Raw genomic sequence first — 19,098 nt, 5'->3', positions numbered from 1 at the left:
TCTCCTGTATGGTGAATAAGTATTACCTCTAAAATCTCCTGTATGGTTAATAAGTATTACCTCTAAAATCTCCTGTATGGTTAATAAGTATTACCTCTAAAATCTCCTGTATGGTTAATAAGTATTACCTCTAAAATCTCCTGTATGGTTAATAGGTATTACCTCTAAAATCTCCTGTATGGTTAATAAGTATTGCCTCTAAAATCTCCTGTCTGGTTAATAAGTATTGCCTCTAAAATCTCCTGTATGGTTAATAAGTATTACCTCTAAAATCTCCTGTATGGTTAATAAGTATTGCCTCTAAAATCTCCTGTATGGTTAATAAGTATTTCCTCTAAAATCTCCTGTATGGTTAATAAGTATTACCTCTAAAATCTCCTGTATGGTTAATAAGTATTGCCTCTAAAATCTCCTGTATGGTTAATAAGTATTACCTCTAAAATCTCCTGAATGGTGAATAAGTATTACCTCTAAAATCTCCTGTATGGTTAATAAGTATTACCTCTAAAATCTCCTGTATGGTGAATAAGTATTACCTCTAAAATCTCCTGTATGGTTAATAAGTATTACCTCTAAAATCTCCTGTATGGTTAATAAGTAATCCCTCTAAAATCTCCTGTATGGTTAATAAGTATTGCCTCAAAAATCTCCTGTCTGGTTAATAAGTATTCCCTCTAAAATCTCCTGTATGGTTAATAAGTATTGCCTCTAAAATCTCCTGTATGGTTCATAAGTATTACCTCTAAAATCTCCTGTATGGTTAATAAGTATTGCCTCTAAAATCTCCTGTATGGTTAATAAGTATTACCTCTAAAATCTCCTGTGTGGTGAATAAGTATTGCCTCTAAAATCTCCTGTATTGTGAATAAGTATTACCTCTAAAATCTCCTGTATGGTGAATAAGTATTACCTCTAAAATCTCCTGTATGGTTAATAAGTATTACCTCTAAAATCTCCTGTATGGTTAATAAGTATTACCTCTAAAATCTCCTGTATGGTTAATAAGTATTGCCTCTAAAATCTCCTGTATGGTTAATAAGTATTACCTCTAAAATCTCCTGTATGGTTAATAAGTATTACCTCGAAAATCTCCTGTATGGTGAATAAGTATTGCCTCTAAAATCTCCTGTATGGTTAATAAGTATTGCCTCGAAAATCTCCTGTATGGTTAATAAGTATTCCCTCTAAAATCTCCTGTATGGTTAATAAGTATTGCCTCGAAAATCTCCTGTATGGTTAATAAGTATTACCTCTAAAATCTCCTGTATGGTTAATAAGTATTGCCTCGAAAATCTCCTGTATGGTTAATAAGTATTACCTCTAAAATCTCCTGTATGGTTAATAAGTATTGCCTCGAAAATCTCCTGTATGGTTAATAAGTATTACCTCTAAAATCTCCTGTATGGTTAATAAGTATTGCCTCGAAAATCTCCTGTATGGTTAATAAGTATTACCTCTAAAATCTCCTGTATGGTTAATAAGTATTACCTCTAAAATCTCCTGTATGGTGAATAAGTATTGCCTCGAAAATCTCCTGTATGGTTAATAAGTATTACCTCTAAAATCTCCTGTATGGTTAATAAGTATTACCTCTAAAATCTCCTGTATGGTGAATAAGTATTACCTCTAAAATCTCCTGTATGGTGAATAAGTATTGCCTCTAAAATCTCCTGTATGGTTAATAAGTATTGCCTCTAAAATCTCCTGTATGGTGAATAAGTATTACCTCTAAAATCTCCTGTATGGTTAATAAGTATTGCCTCGAAAATCTCCTGTATGGTTAATAAGTATTACCTCTAAAATCTCCTGTATGGTAAATAAGTATTGCCTCTAAAATCTCCTGTATGGTTAATAAGTATTGCCTCGAAAATCTCCTGTATGGTTAATAAGTATTACCTCTAAAATCTCCTGTATGGTGAATAAGTATTACCTCTAAAATCTCCTGTATGGTTAATAAGTATTGCCTCGAAAATCTCCTGTATGGTTAATAAGTATTCCTTCTAAAATCTCCTGTATGGTTAATAAGTATCACCTCTAAAATCTCCTGTATGGTGAATAAGTATTGCCTCTAAAATCTCCTGTATGGTTCATAAGTATTACCTCTAAAATCTCCTGTATGGTGAATAAGTATTACCTCTAAAATCTCCTGTATGGTGAATAAGTATTGCCTCGAAAATCTCCTGTATGGTTAATAAGTATTACCTCTAAAATCTCCTGTATGGTGAATAAGTATTACCTCTAAAATCTCCTGTATGGTTAATAAGTATTGCCTCGAAAATCTCCTGTATGGTTAATAAGTATTACTTCTAAAATCTCCTGTATGGTTAATAAGTATTACCTCTAAAATCTCCTGTATGGTGAATAAGTATTGCCTCTAAAATCTCCTGTATGGTTCATAAGTATTACCTCTAAAATCTCCTGTATGGTGAATAAGTATTACCTCTAAAATCTCCTGTATGGTTAATAAGTATTGCCTCGAAAATCTCCTGTATGGTTAATAAGTATTACCTCTAAAATCTCCTGTGTGGTGAATAAGTATTACCTCTAAAATCTCCTGTATGGTTAATAAGTATTTCCTCTAAAATCTCCTGTATGGTTAATAAGTATTTCCTCTAAAATCTCCTGTATGGTTAATAAGTATTGCCTCGAAAATCTCCTGTATGGTTAATAAGTATTACCTCTAAAATCTCCTGTATGGTTAATAAGTATTTCCTCTAAAATCTCCTGTATGGTTAATAAGTATTGCCTCTAAAATCTCCTGTATGGTTAATAAGTATTACCTCTAAAATCTCCTGTATGGTGAATAAGTATTGCCTCTAAAATCACCTGTATGGTGAATAAGTATTACCTCTAAAATCTCCTGTATGGTTAATAAGTATTACCTCTAAAATCTCCTGTATGGTTAATAAGTATTTCCTCTAAAATCTCCTGTATGGTTAATAAGTATTGCCTCTAAAATCTCCTGTATGGTTAATAAGTATTGCCTCAAAAATCTCCTGTATGGTTAATAAGTATTTCCTCTAAAATCTCCTGTATGGTTAATAAGTATTACCTCTAAAATCTCCTGTATGGTGAATAAGTATTTCCTCTAAAATCTCCTGTATGGTTAATAAGTATTACCTCTAAAATCTCCTGTATGGTTAATAAGTATTTCCTCTAAAATCTCCTGTATGGTTTATAAGTATTACCTCTAAAATCTCCTGTATGGTTAATAAGTATTTCCTCTAAAATCTCCTGTATGGTTAATAAGTATTTCCTCTAAAATCTCCTGTATGGTAAATAAGTATTGCCTCGAAAATCTCCTGTATGGTTAATAAGTATTACCTCTAAAATCTCCTGTATGGTTAATAAGTATCTATCTTATTATCTCTTTGCTCTATCTCTTTGCTGATGACTCCACTATCTGCCGCTCCATTCCTCATCCCTCAGATCGGCAGTCTGCAGCCTCCTCACTCTCTGCAGACCTGGACAAAATCACAGACTGGTCAAACAAGTGGAACATGTCTTTCAATCCTGACAAATCTCACACTCTTACAATGTCTCTCCGAAAGGACCGACTGGACAACCCTCCCATCTACTTTCTCAACAATCCTCTCCAAGAAGTTCTGTCGCTCAAGCTTTTGGGTCTCACTATCTGCCATGATCTTTCTTGGGAAAACCACATTTCCAAGCTGGCCTCCAAAGCCAGTCGCCGACTGGGCATCCTCCGTCGTGCGAAGTCCTTCCTTGGCACACCTGAGCTCCTCACCACATACAAGGCTTTCATCCGCAGCTCAATGGAATACTGTTCCCCCCTCTGGGCTGGTGCTCCTGCCTCACACCTTGCTCGGCTTCACGCTGTTGAGGCCAAAGCTTTCAGAATCATTGGAATCTCCTGCGATGTAGTCAACTCCGAGGGCCTTTCACTCACTCACCGCAGGCAGGTTGGTGGTCTTTCTGTCTTCTACCGACTCCTCTCTGGCCTTGCTCCCCCAGCTCTCTCTGTGCTCTGTCCCCCAAATATTCCTTCAGGTCGCACAAGATCTGCCTGCAACCCTCTTATGGTTAAACTGCCAAAGTCTAGGCTCTCTGCTCACCTTCACTCTTTCATTCCCCTTTTCTCCCGCCTCTGGAACAAACTCCCCCACTCCATTCAATCCCACTCCTCCCTCCAGGTCTTTAAAACAGCTGTTCACCACCATCTCTTATCTTCCCCCATCGAAAACCTTGATCTTTTCTACCCCCGGTAATTCACCCCAGAGTCCTTGCAGCGTTCATATGTTTTATTCCTCTCCCACTTCCCCCCAAGTCCTCCCGATGTCCCTGCTCTCAAATGTTGTGTTTGTGTCCTTCCCCCTCTCTCCCCATCTTGTCTGCCGCTCCCCTTGTTTTTTTGTGTTTTGTGTGTCGGTTTGTCTTTTTTGTGATTATTGTTAGCTCTTTCACGAGCCTCGATCTTGTATACAAAAAAAAAAAAAAAAAAAAAAAAAAAAAGTATTTCCTCTAAAATCTCCTGTATGGTTAATAAGTATTTCCTCTAAAATCTCCTGTATGGTTAATAAGTATTGCCTCGAAAATCTCCTGTATGGTTAATAAGTATTACCTCTAAAATCACCTGTATGGTGAATAAGTATTGCCTCTAAAATCTCCTGTATGGTTAATAAGTATTACCTCTAAAATCACCTGTATGGTGAATAAGTATTACCTCTAAAATCACCTGTATGGTGAATAAGTATTACCTCTAAAATCACCTGTATGGTGAATAAGTATTACCTCTAAAATCACCTGTATGGTGAATAAGTATTACCTCTAAAATCACCTGTATGGTGAATAAGTATTACCTCTAAAATCTCCTGTATGGTGAATAAGTATTACCTCTAAAATCTCCTGTATTGTGAATAAGTATTTCCTCTAAAATCTCCTGTATGGTTCATAAGTATTTCCTCTAAAATCTCCTGTATGGTTAATAAGTATTGCCTCGAAAATCTCATGTATGGTTAATAAGTATTACCTCTAAAATCACCTGTATGGTGAATAAGTATTGCCTCTAAAATCTCCTGTATGGTTAATAAGTATTACCTCTAAAATCACCTGTATGGTGAATAAGTATTACCTCTAAAATCACCTGTATGGTGAATAAGTATTGCCTCTAAAATCTCCTGTATGGTTAATAAGTATTACCTCTAAAATCACCTGTATGGTGAATAAGTATTACCTCTAAAATCTCCTGTATGGTTAATAAGTATTTCCTCTAAAATCTCCTGTCTGGTTAATAAGTATTGCCTCGAAAATCTCCTGTATGGTTAATAAGTATTACCTCTAAAATCTCCTGTATGGTTAATAAGTATTACCTCTAAAATCTCCTGTATGGTTAATAAGTATTTCCTCTAAAATCTCCTGTATGGTTAATAAGTATTGCCTCTAAAATCTCCTGTATGGTTAATAAGTATTTCCTCTAAAATCTCCTGTATGGTTTATAAGTATTACCTCTAAAATCTCCTGTATGGTTAATAAGTATTTCCTCTAATATCTCCTGTATGGTTAATAAGTATTTCCTCTAAAATCTCCTGTATGGTTAATAAGTATTGCCTCGAAAATCTCCTGTATGGTTAATAAGTATTACCTCTAAAATCTCCTGTATGGTTAATAAGTATTTCCTCTAAAATCTCCTGTATGGTTAATAAGTATTTCCTCTAAAATCTCCTGTATGGTTAATAAGTATTGCCTCGAAAATCTCCTGTATGGTTAATAAGTATTACCTCTAAAATCACCTGTATGGTGAATAAGTATTGCCTCTAAAATCTCCTGTATGGTTAATAAGTATTACCTCTAAAATCACCTGTATGGTGAATAAGTATTACCTCTAAAATCACCTGTATGGTGAATAAGTATTACCTCTAAAATCACCTGTATGGTGAATAAGTATTACCTCTAAAATCACCTGTATGGTGAATAAGTATTACCTCTAAAATCACCTGTATGGTGAATAAGTATTACCTCTAAAATCTCCTGTATGGTGAATAAGTATTACCTCTAAAATCTCCTGTATTGTGAATAAGTATTTCCTCTAAAATCTCCTGTATGGTTCATAAGTATTTCCTCTAAAATCTCCTGTATGGTTAATAAGTATTGCCTCGAAAATCTCCTGTATGGTTAATAAGTATTACCTCTAAAATCACCTGTATGGTGAATAAGTATTGCCTCTAAAATCTCCTGTATGGTTAATAAGTATTACCTCTAAAATCACCTGTATGGTGAATAAGTATTACCTCTAAAATCTCCTGTATGGTTAATAAGTATTTCCTCTAAAATCTCCTGTCTGGTTAATAAGTATTGCCTCGAAAATCTCCTGTATGGTTAATAAGTATTACCTCTAAAATCTCCTGTATGGTTAATAAGTATTACCTCTAAAATCTCCTGTATGGTTAATAAGTATTTCCTCTAAAATCTCCTGTATGGTTAATAAGTATTGCCTCTAAAATCTCCTGTATGGTTAATAAGTATTTCCTCTAAAATCTCCTGTATGGTTTATAAGTATTACCTCTAAAATCTCCTGTATGGTTAATAAGTATTTCCTCTAAAATCTCCTGTATGGTTAATAAGTATTTCCTCTAAAATCTCCTGTATGGTTAATAAGTATTGCCTCGAAAATCTCCTGTATGGTTAATAAGTATTACCTCTAAAATCTCCTGTATGGTTAATAAGTATTTCCTCTAAAATCTCCTGTATGGTTAATAAGTATTTCCTCTAAAATCTCCTGTATGGTTAATAAGTATTGCCTCGAAAATCTCCTGTATTGTGAATAAGTATTTCCTCTAAAATCTCCTGTATGGTTCATAAGTATTTCCTCTAAAATCTCCTGTATGGTTAATAAGTATTGCCTCGAAAATCTCCTGTATGGTTAATAAGTATTACCTCTAAAATCACCTGTATGGTGAATAAGTATTGCCTCTAAAATCTCCTGTATGGTTAATAAGTATTACCTCTAAAATCACCTGTATGGTGAATAAGTATTGCCTCTAAAATCTCCTGTATGGTTAATAAGTATTACCTCTAAAATCACCTGTATGGTGAATAAGTATTACCTCTAAAATCTCCTGTATGGTGAATAAGTATTACCTCTAAAATCTCCTGTATGGTGAATAAGTATTACCTCTAAAATCTCCTGTATGGTTAATAAGTATTGCCTCTAAAATCTCCTGTATGGTTAATAAGTATTACCTCTAAAATCTCCTGTATGGTGAATAAGTATTGCCTCTAAAATCACCTGTATGGTGAATAAGTATTACCTCTAAAATCTCCTGTATGGTTAATAAGTATTTCCTCTAAAATCTCCTGTATGGTTAATAAGTATTTCCTCTAAAATCTCCTGTATGGTTAATAAGTATTGCCTCTAAAATCTCCTGTATGGTTAATAAGTATTTCCTCTAAAATCTCCTGTATGGTTAATAAGTATTGCCTCAAAAATCTCCTGTATGGTTAATAAGTATTTCCTCTAAAATCTCCTGTATGGTTAATAAGTATTACCTCTAAAATCTCCTGTATGGTTAATAAGTATTACCTCTAAAATCTCCTGTATGGTTAATAAGTATTTCCTCTAAAATCTCCTGTATGGTTAATAAGTATTGCCTCTAAAATCTCCTGTATGGTTAATAAGTATTTCCTCTAAAATCTCCTGTATGGTTTATAAGTATTACCTCTAAAATCTCCTGTATGGTTAATAAGTATTTCCTCTAAAATCTCCTGTATGGTTAATAAGTATTTCCTCTAAAATCTCCTGTATGGTTAATAAGTATTGCCTCGAAAATCTCCTGTATGGTTAATAAGTATTACCTCTAAAATCTCCTGTATGGTTAATAAGTATTTCCTCTAAAATCTCCTGTATGGTTAATAAGTATTTCCTCTAAAATCTCCTGTATGGTTAATAAGTATTGCCTCTAAAATCTCCTGTATGGTTAATAAGTATTGCCTCTAAAATCTCCTGTATGGTTAATAAGTATTACCTCTAAAATCTCCTGTATGGTTAATAAGTATTACCTCTAAAATCTCCTGTATGGTTAATAAGTATTTCCTCTAAAATCTCCTGTATGGTTAATAAGTATTGCCTCTAAAATCTCCTGTATGGTTAATAAGTATTTCCTCTAAAATCTCCTGTATGGTTTATAAGTATTACCTCTAAAATCTCCTGTATGGTTAATAAGTATTTCCTCTAAAATCTCCTGTATGGTTAATAAGTATTTCCTCTAAAATCTCCTGTATGGTTAATAAGTATTGCCTCGAAAATCTCCTGTATGGTTAATAAGTATTACCTCTAAAATCTCCTGTATGGTTAATAAGTATTTCCTCTAAAATCTCCTGTATGGTTAATAAGTATTTCCTCTAAAATCTCCTGTATGGTTAATAAGTATTGCCTCTAAAATCTCCTGTATGGTTAATAAGTATTGCCTCTAAAATCTCCTGTATGGTTAATAAGTATTACCTCTAAAATCTCCTGTATGGTTAATAAGTATTGCCTCTAAAATCTCCTGTATGGTTAATAAGTATTTCCTCTAAAATCTCCTGTATGGTTTATAAGTATTACCTCTAAAATCTCCTGTATGGTTAATAAGTATTTCCTCTAAAATCTCCTGTATGGTTAATAAGTATTTCCTCTAAAATCTCCTGTATGGTTAATAAGTATTGCCTCGAAAATCTCCTGTATGGTTAATAAGTATTACCTCTAAAATCTCCTGTATGGTTAATAAGTATTTCCTCTAAAATCTCCTGTATGGTTAATAAGTATTGCCTCTAAAATCTCCTGTATGGTTAATAAGTATTGCCTCTAAAATCTCCTGTATGGTTAATAAGTATTACCTCTAAAATCACCTGTATGGTGAATAAGTATTACCTCTAAAATCACCTGTATGGTGAATAAGTATTACCTCTAAAATCACCTGTATGGTGAATAAGTATTACCTCTAAAATCACCTGTATGGTGAATAAGTATTGCCTCTAAAATCACCTGTATGGTTAATAAGTATTGCCTCTAAAATCTCCTGTATGGTTAATAAGTATTTCCTCTAAAATCTCCTGTATGGTTAATAAGTATTGCCTCAAAAATCTCCTGTATGGTTAATAAGTATTTCCTCTAAAATCTCCTGTATGGTTAATAAGTATTACCTCTAAAATCTCCTGTATGGTTAATAAGTATTACCTCTAAAATCTCCTGTATGGTTAATAAGTATTTCCTCTAAAATCTCCTGTATGGTTAATAAGTATTGCCTCTAAAATCTCCTGTATGGTTAATAAGTATTTCCTCTAAAATCTCCTGTATGGTTTATAAGTATTACCTCTAAAATCTCCTGTATGGTTAATAAGTATTTCCTCTAAAATCTCCTGTATGGTTAATAAGTATTTCCTCTAAAATCTCCTGTATGGTTAATAAGTATTGCCTCGAAAATCTCCTGTATGGTTAATAAGTATTACCTCTAAAATCTCCTGTATGGTTAATAAGTATTTCCTCTAAAATGTCCTGTATGGTTAATAAGTATTTCCGCTAAAATCTCCTGTATGGTTAATAAGTATTGCCTCTAAAATCTCCTGTATGGTTAATAAGTATTGCCTCTAAAATCTCCTGTATGGTTAATAAGTATTACCTCTAAAATCTCCTGTATGGTTAATAAGTATTACCTCTAAAATCTCCTGTATGGTTAATAAGTATTTCCTCTAAAATCTCCTGTATGGTTAATAAGTATTGCCTCTAAAATCTCCTGTATGGTTAATAAGTATTTCCTCTAAAATCTCCTGTATGGTTTATAAGTATTACCTCTAAAATCTCCTGTATGGTTAATAAGTATTTCCTCTAAAATCTCCTGTATGGTTAATAAGTATTTCCTCTAAAATCTCCTGTATGGTTAATAAGTATTGCCTCGAAAATCTCCTGTATGGTTAATAAGTATTACCTCTAAAATCTCCTGTATGGTTAATAAGTATTTCCTCTAAAATCTCCTGTATGGTTAATAAGTATTTCCTCTAAAATCTCCTGTATGGTTAATAAGTATTGCCTCTAAAATCTCCTGTATGGTTAATAAGTATTGCCTCTAAAATCTCCTGTATGGTTAATAAGTATTACCTCTAAAATCTCCTGTATGGTTAATAAGTATTGCCTCTAAAATCTCCTGTATGGTTAATAAGTATTTCCTCTAAAATCTCCTGTATGGTTTATAAGTATTACCTCTAAAATCTCCTGTATGGTTAATAAGTATTTCCTCTAAAATCTCCTGTATGGTTAATAAGTATTTCCTCTAAAATCTCCTGTATGGTTAATAAGTATTGCCTCGAAAATCTCCTGTATGGTTAATAAGTATTACCTCTAAAATCTCCTGTATGGTTAATAAGTATTTCCTCTAAAATCTCCTGTATGGTTAATAAGTATTGCCTCTAAAATCTCCTGTATGGTTAATAAGTATTGCCTCTAAAATCTCCTGTATGGTTAATAAGTATTACCTCTAAAATCACCTGTATGGTGAATAAGTATTACCTCTAAAATCACCTGTATGGTGAATAAGTATTACCTCTAAAATCACCTGTATGGTGAATAAGTATTACCTCTAAAATCACCTGTATGGTGAATAAGTATTGCCTCTAAAATCACCTGTATGGTTAATAAGTATTGCCTCTAAAATCAATCAATCCCATGAAGCTAACTCTGCTTATGATACTTTCCTTTCTCTTCTCACTAACTCGAACAATCGCCATTTCCCACTTATTACCAAAAGGAGTGGAAGAGGAAAGACTAATCATCCCTGGCTCACCCAAGCCATGACAAACTCCTGTAACAACAACAACAGCAGAGTGCACTCTATGAGCAGCGTCTGCGACGCGGCTAAAAACGGGCTCCATCTGCGCTTCTTACACAATCCTTCCGAGAATAATGGGCGACATTATAAGAGTTACCGTAATCTATGAACCGCTACTATCCGACTTGCCAACAAAAAATATTACATCAATAAATTTAACATGAATAAAAATAACGTGAAAAATAGTTTGTGTGAAATTACTAAAATTCTTGGTAAAGGAAATAAAGTGGATATTCCGGGAAATGGTTCCGATGGGCAGGAGATTCACTCCATTCTTCGAGATGTTGCGAACTCGTTCAATCCCAACTTTACTAACATCGGCGCTTCACTGGCGAATAAAATCACACCAACTAACACCAACGTTAGTGACTATGTGCACAGCCCCAAAATCTTCATCTTCATCTGTTTTCCTTGTACCAATAAATTATTTTGAAATAATTGAGATTGGCAGGAAGCTTAATAGTGCCAGTAGTTGTGGCGATGATGAAATTCGTTCTTCTGTCATATCTTTGATGTCTCACACATTAAACGTCACAAGTTGACGCTTTTTCACATTAATACATGTGGTGGGTGGTTGGTGTGCAGCCACCCGGCTGCTGGTTGCATCATTTTCTGTGGACGCGTCTGCCGCTGATGACATTGTATTGTGTGTGAGGGGAGGGGGGCTGTCAACTTGTCTGGGGGCTGTCAACTTGTCTGGGGGGCTGTCAACTTGTCTGCGGGCTGTCAACTTGTCTGGGGGGCTGTCAACTTGTCTGGGGGGCTGTCAACTTGTCTGGGAGCTGTCAACTTGTCTGGGGGGCTGTCAACTTGTCTGGGGGCTGTCAACTTGTCTGGGGGGCTGTCAACCGACTGTATTGAGGGAGGTGATGATGGGCTTTGGAGATGTACTGGCAGCATCATTTATCCTATGTACGAGACTAGGAGGTATCTTTCCGACACAGAAGGGATATTTTCGGATGTAAAAAAGTATTTATAGTAATTACTCCCACCAGGGAGTAATGCATTCACTCGTATCCGAGTGTGTGTGTGTGTGTGTGTGTGTGTGTGTTTGTGTGTGTGTGTGTGTGTGTTCGTGTGTTTGTGAACAAGATATCTGGAAAAGTTCTGAACGGATTTGGATGAAAGTTGGTGGGATGATTGCCCTTGGGATAAGGAAGAATTGATTAGTTTTTGGTGAAACTCAGGATATTATTCTGGATCCAGGAATTTTTTGAAGGATTTTTTTACCATTGGAAGATAGGGCTCATTTTTTTAAAACATTATCTTCTATATATTCTATATTTAACATTGTGATATGAAAATAGTTTTCATATTTGTTGTAAAGGTAGTTTAAACTCGTGGTTATGCGTTCGAGTGGTGTATTTTTTTTAGCAGCGTCGTCTTCAATGTTCATTTTTTTTTTTTCTAATAAAGACATATTCTGTCATTTTAAAACCACCAAAGTGTGTATTAGGTTTCCCCGTTTAATAAAATGTATCGTTTGATACGTATAATGCTTTAAAACTGGTTTTTTTTTGGTTTGTTTTAACCTCAGAAGAGATATCAACATTTAGCTCAGCGAATGTCATTCGCGGTGTCATTATTTGATGAACTTACAAAGACTTAGTTCCAGATTTGTCAATGGCTGAGGTATATTAACAAACGAATAAAACAGATTTGGCAAAATTCCAACTTTTAAAAAAAAGATCGCATATTCACCCAGGGTTGTGAGAGGCTGAAGAAGATGAAACCTCGCATGGGCTTCCCAGACCAAATAAATAATTCTGGTTCTGGCTCTGCGATTTTCAGGTTTATTACTCCCGCCAGGGAGAAATGCATTCGATCGTGTCCGTCCGTGTGTGTGTGTGTGTGTGTTCATATGTTCGTGTGTTTGTGACCAAGATATCTGGAAAAGTTATGAACGGATTTGGATGAAAGTTGGTGGGATGATTGCCCTTGGGACAAGGAAGAATTGATTAGTTTTTGGTGAAGCTCTGGATATTATCCTGGATCCAGGAATTTTTTTGGGAAAGATTTTTTCTGTTTTGCTGCATTAAAGCTTTTATTCTTATTCTTAAATGATGTTTTTCTCCTCTAATTCCGAGATATATCAAAATTAATTCTCTGACAGTTCGGGCTTACTTTATTTTTCATTTATTGTTTTGGGGAGAGGGGATGTTAAACAAAACGTATTATTCCAACTAAACCCACGGCGGGAGCATGCGCTCTACTGAGTGGCGTTCTAGTTTTAAATCATGTAATTATGGTTGATAATCTGAATATAGCTCCTATATAAGATTTTATCGATAACATTCTCATTCCAGAAATAGCAGTAGGATGTGGTTTCCACTCTCGATATTATGCCAGATTTATGGATTCAACGAAAGTTACTCGTTCTGAGAAACGGTCCGTGAAGACACCTGCCCCGGTTGCAAAACCCCAGGCAGAAGCAGCTCAGCGAATGAAACAACTACGATCAACAAAAACACTTCCAGCTGCAGGCCAGAGATCTAGATTTATTCTTCCTGAAGTGCGCATCATCTGCAAGAAGAAGTCGAAATGGATCGAGAGTGGAGGACGTTGCATCTGAGACAAGCGTGCTCAAGCTGAAACGATTGATGCAGGTTAGTTATCCACTTATCAATGACATGAGCAGTATACTGGATTCAGCTCGGCCCGAGGTTATCCGACAGTTGACAATGTGTCACTTTTTTGTGCTATAACAGTACATTGATGATATTCTGTCAAGTCTTCGTGCATCTGAATATGCTATGAATGCTCAATTTTCAGGACCGTTACATCAGGCTGCAACTGTGAAAGACATTGACTCCATCTTGCGTGATACAAGAGTTCAAGAATGTGTTGCTTTGGATGTCAAATACCCCATACTCTACAGGCAGTACCACAATATTTCTCCCAGGGAAAAAAGATGTGCAAGTCTGTTGCTTTTCAGCATGCATCATTCTTTCCTGAGTAACAATATACTTGCTCCGATCATCTTCAATGATCCCAAATGGGAATTTTGCCCTTGCAGCTCTGCATTGTCTCTATACCTACAGAAACCGGATAAACCGTCAAATTTAAAATTTCAGTTTCTGATCGTGATCAAAATGAGACTTCCTCTGATCGTGATCAAAATGAGACTTCCTCTGATCGTGATCAAAATGAGACTTCCTCTGATCGTGATCAAAATGAGACTTCCTCTGATCGTGATCAAAATGAGACGTCGTCCGATCGTGATCAAAATAAGACGTCGTCTGATCGTGATCAAAATGACTTCCTCTGATCGTGATCAAAATGAGACTTCCTCTGATCGTGATCAAAATGAGACTCTTCCTCTGATCGTGATCAAAATGAGACTCTTCCTCTGATCGTGATCAAAATGAGACACTTCCTCTGATCTTCACTTTGTCTGTTGTGCAAAGATGTACAACATGATGTACAAGATGTACAATATTCAGATGTACAACACATTCTTGAAGACACTTCCTTTCTCAATGGAATACTGTTCTCCCCTATGGGCTGGTGCTCCTGCCTCACACCTGGCTCGGCTTCACGCTGTTGAATCCAAAGCTTTCAAAATCATTGGAATCTCCCGCGATGAAGCTATCTCTGAGGGCCTTTCACTCACTCACCGCAGGCAGGTAGGTGGTCTTTCTGTCTTCTACCGACTCCTCTCCGGCCTTGCTCCCCCAGCTCTCTCTGTGCTCTGTCCCCCAAATATTCCTACAGGTCGCACAAGATCTGCCAGCAACCCTCTGATGGTTAAACTGCCGAAATCTCGGCTCTCTGCTCACCTTCACTCTTTCATTCCTCTTTTCTCCCGCCTGTGGAACAAACTCCCACACTCCCTTCAATCCCTCTCCTCCCTCCAGGTCTTTAAAACAGCTGTTCACCACCATCTCTTATCTTCCCCCATCCATAACCTTGATCTTTTCTACCCCCACTAATTCACCCCAGATCCACCTTGTTTGAAATTCCAACTTATTTCCTGGAAATCCTGGCAGTGTCCATATGTTTATACCTCTCCCACCCCCCCCCCCCCCTTCACATGCCTCCCCCCCTTCACATGCCTCCCCCCCAAAGCCCTCTCCCTCCCACAGATCTCTCGATGTCTCCATGTCTCTCGGTCCCTGCTCTCAAATGTTGTGTTTGTGTCCTTCCCCCTCTCTCCCCATCTTGTCTACCGCTCCCGATGTTATTTGTTTTATGTGTCTGTTTGTCTTTCTGTGTGATTAATGTTCGCTCTTTCACGAGCCTCGATCTTGTATACAAAAAAAAAAAAAAAAAAAAAAATCGTGATCAAAATGAGACTCTTCCTCTGATCGTGATCAAAATGAGACTTCCTCTGATCGTGATCAAAATGAGACTTCCTCTGATCGTGATCAAAATGAGACTTCCTCTGATCGTGATCAAAATGAGACTTCCTCTGATCGTGATGAAAATGAGACTTCCTCTGATCGTGATCAAATGAGACTTCCTCTGAATGTGATCAAAATGAGACTCTTCCTCTGATCATGATCAAAATGAGACTCTTCCTCTGATCGTGATCAAAATGAGACTCTTCCTCTGATCGTGATCAAAATGAGACTCTTCCTCTGATCGTGATCAAAATGAGACTCTTCCTCTGATCGTGATCAAAATGAAACTCTTCCTCTGATCGTGATCAAAATGAGACTCTTCCTCTGATCGTGATCAAAATGAGACTTCCTCTGATCGTGATCAAAATGAGACTTCCTCTGATCGTGTTCAAAATGAGACTTCATCTGATCGTGATCAAAATGAGACTTCCTCTGATCGTGATCAAAATGAGACTTCCTCTGATCGTGATCAAAATGAGACTTCCTCTGATCGTGATCAAAATGAGACTTCCTCTGATCGTGATCAAAATGAGACGTCGTCTGATCGTGATCAAAACGAGACGTCGTCTGATCGTGATCAAAATGAGACTTCCTCTGATCGTGATCAAAATGAGACTTCCTCTGATCGTGATCAAAATGAGACTTCCTCTGATCGTGATCAAAATGAGACTTCCTCTGATCGTGATCAAAATGAGACTTCCTCTGATCCTGATCAAAATGAGACTTCCTCTGATCCTGATCAAAATGAGACTTCCTCTGATCCTGATCAAAATGAGACTCTTCCTTTGATCGTGATCAAAATGAGACTCTTCCTCTGATCATGATCAAAATGAGACTCTTCCTCTGATCATGATCAAAATGAGACTTCCTCTGATCGTGATCAAAATGAGACTTCCTCTGATCGTGATCAAAATGAGACTTCCTCTGATCGTGATCAAAATGAGACTTCCTTTGATCGTGATCAAAATGAGACTTCCTCTGATCCTGATCAAAATGAGACTTCCTCTGATCCTGATCAAAATGAGACTTCCTCTGATCCTGATCAAAATGAGACTCTTCCTTTGATCGTGATCAAAATGAGACTCTTCCTCTGATCATGATCAAAATGAGACTCTTCCTCTGATCATGATCAAAATGAGACTCTTCCTCTGATCGTGATCAAAATGAGACTCTTCCTCTGATCGTGATCAAAATGAGACTCTTCCTCTGATCGTGATCAAAATGAGACACTTCCTCTGATCGTGATCAAAATGAGACACTTCCTCTGATCGTGATCAAAATGAGACTTCCTCTGATCGTGATCAAAATGAGACTCTTCCTCTGATCGTGATCAAAATGAGACTCTTCCTCTGATCGTGATCAAAATGAGACTCTTCCTCTGATCATGATCAAAATGAGACTCTTCCTCTGATCGTGATCAAAATGAGACTCTTCCTCTGATCGTGATCAAAATGAGACTCTTCCTCTGATCGTGATCAAAATGAGACACTTCCTCTGATCGTGATCAAAATGAGACACTTCCTCTGATCGTGATCCCCATGTTGCATCATTCAACTAATTCTGTGAGAATGTGCTTGATGGAGAACCCATTACCCAGCAGAAGATAATTCGCCTGAAGGACCTGCTGTCGAGAATTTCGTTTATCAGCTATAGGACCAGAGATGTCTGTCTGTCGAGTAGGCCTGCTACCGCATCTTCTGCCTCGGGTCCAATGAGGATCGGGCAATAGCACCTGCAGGTGACGCTCTGTGGCAGCATCGTCTTCAAGTAAATTATTAAGCGGCTATTCACTGCCACGCTCTTCGTGCCCACATCGGTGTGCCAAGACCTCAAGACCATGGGTGCAGTCACGTCGCCATCTGCTGGATGAAGAAAGATTCAGTCCACGATGAACTATTGAACATTGTGCAAATGTGCAAAGACTCACGACACAAAGCGCTGCTCATGTCGTGCAAATGGTGTCCCGTGTATGGATCTTTGCAAGTGTCAGGATTGTACAAAAAAACATGGAAAAGTCTGTCTGCGTGCCATTCAAATGTACCGACCATGACAGAGATTGTGAAATTGATATGTAAATAGTCCGGCCTACCGCCCACATTTCATAGCACTCGTGCCTTTGGAGGGCACGACTTGGCTTTGGAATGATTATTCCTAACCAGATATCAAGCATAATCACACTATCCTTCAACATTTGGTGAGTTATCACTGATGCTTAGTCCTGAGATCAATAAGCCCAGTTGCTTCATTATTCACTTCCTGGAGGCCTACTCGTGAAACGAAGCACAATTTAGCACAGCCTGCGCCCATCTATTTCTATCGAATAATACGACATTTACACGGTCTCCGGGGCTCAGTTTCTGAGAGACTGACAAAATGACTATTAAAGCTATGTTTCTATCTGCTGGTCATACATTTATGGGGTCTCTGGGGCTCAGTTTCTGAGAGACGGACAAAATGACTACTAAAGCTATGTTTCTATCTGCTGGTCAAACATTTATGGGGTCTCTGGGGCTCAGTTTCTGAGAGACGGACAAAATGACAATTAAAGCTATGTTTCTATCTGATGGTCATACATTTATGGGGTCTCCGGGGCTCAGTTTCTGAGAGACGGACAAAATGACTATTAAAGCTATGTTTCTATCTGCTGGTCATATCTATGTGCCAATTGAGATGTGCCAATGTACCATATCTATCGTTTTTGGCACGATCTCAATGGTGAAAAGTGTCGCTTAAAATGCCGGATGCAGATCTCGATCTTCACCACCATTGAATCAATTATCGTTGTCGCACACCCAACCGTCCACCAAGTGTCGTCCAAATCCGTCCATAGTTTTTGATATATCTTGCTTACAGACAGAGACACACAGAGAGACAGACAGACATACAAGGGCGAAGACATAAGCTGCGCCCACATTCAGTGGCAGAGATAAATAGAGGGAGATAAATAGATGGGGTCTCCGGGGCTCAGTTTCTGAGAGACGGACAAAATGAGTATTAAAGCTATGTTTCTATCTGCTGGTCATACATTTATGGGGTCTCCGGGGCTCAGTTTCTGAGAGACGGACAAAATGACTACTAAAGCTATGTTTCTATCTGCTGATCATACATTTATGGGGTCTCCGGGGCTCAGTTTCTGAGAGACTGACAAAATGAGTATTAAAGCTATGTGTCTATCTGCTGGTCATACATTTATGGGGTCTCCGGGGCTCCGTTTAGAAGATATCAACGGATTTAGTCAGACTCTCCAAACAAAGCAAGCCTGTGACCTAATTAGGCCATTTGACGATGTTTGATCAACTTTATCAAGTGGGGCACTAACTTCATCGTTTTCAGTAACACCTACTAGGTCTAGGCTCTAGGGGGTAGATGATATACCTGCTAATTACAAAATCGTGATGAAGCAAATTATAAATGTCAATAGCAACCCATTAAGGAAGCACAATTACAAGGCCTTCACAGGGAATTACAAAGGCTGCTGCCTGTTACTGTGCTACCCGTTACAAATCCGCAAGGCAAAAGAAAGACAACCCACACGGTCTCTCACCAAAGCGAGCTGCCTCCCAATGTTTCCTATCGTGATTCCACCCGCAAAGAAGATGCATGGCAGCGAGGAGTGCACGTAGAGGATGTCTGGCAACACAGACCTAGGGTGGGGAGCGGGATGCTCAGAAAAACAAAAACAATTGTGAAATTCCCGTTTTAAAGACGGTGGAATTAAAGGACAGGTTAAGAGTATGATGTGAACAATAATTTACTGGAAAACGCCGGAGGACAGCAGGATCTGCGTGGTGAGGGTGGCGAACGCAGCGATCCCAATCCCAAGGCCCAGGCCGCTGCATGACCGATCAAACATCCACCACAGCCCGACTGACAGAGCTGCCAGAGTAAGCAGCAGCTGCCCATTGTTGGCGAAGTCGATCTTCTGTGTCACCCGCCAA

At 37.5% G+C, this 19,098-nt stretch overlaps 1 protein-coding gene across 2 annotated transcripts in view; it reads right to left on the bottom strand.

The window, feature by feature from the left end:
- INSIG1 (insulin induced gene 1) overlaps nucleotides 1-19,098 on the bottom strand; it is a 56,276-nt gene that overhangs the window by 9,800 nt on the left and 27,378 nt on the right. For both annotated transcript variants that reach the window (XM_068127769.2, XM_068127768.2), the window contains exons 4-5: nucleotides 18,916-19,082; nucleotides 18,705-18,804 (exon numbers count right to left, since the gene is read on the bottom strand). In XM_068127769.2, the coding sequence (XP_067983870.1) occupies nucleotides 18,705-18,804; nucleotides 18,916-19,082 (267 nt within the window). The remainder of the gene's footprint in view (nucleotides 1-18,704; nucleotides 18,805-18,915; nucleotides 19,083-19,098) is intronic.

The sequence above is a fragment of the Myxine glutinosa genome, chromosome 10, assembly GCF_964187855.1.
Source record: "Myxine glutinosa chromosome 10, kmMyxGlut1.1, whole genome shotgun sequence".
In the NCBI taxonomy this organism is placed as follows: Eukaryota; Metazoa; Chordata; class Myxini; order Myxiniformes; family Myxinidae; genus Myxine; species Myxine glutinosa.
The sequence above is the reverse complement of the archived record's forward strand: the minus strand, read 5'-3'. Positions and strand labels throughout refer to the sequence as shown.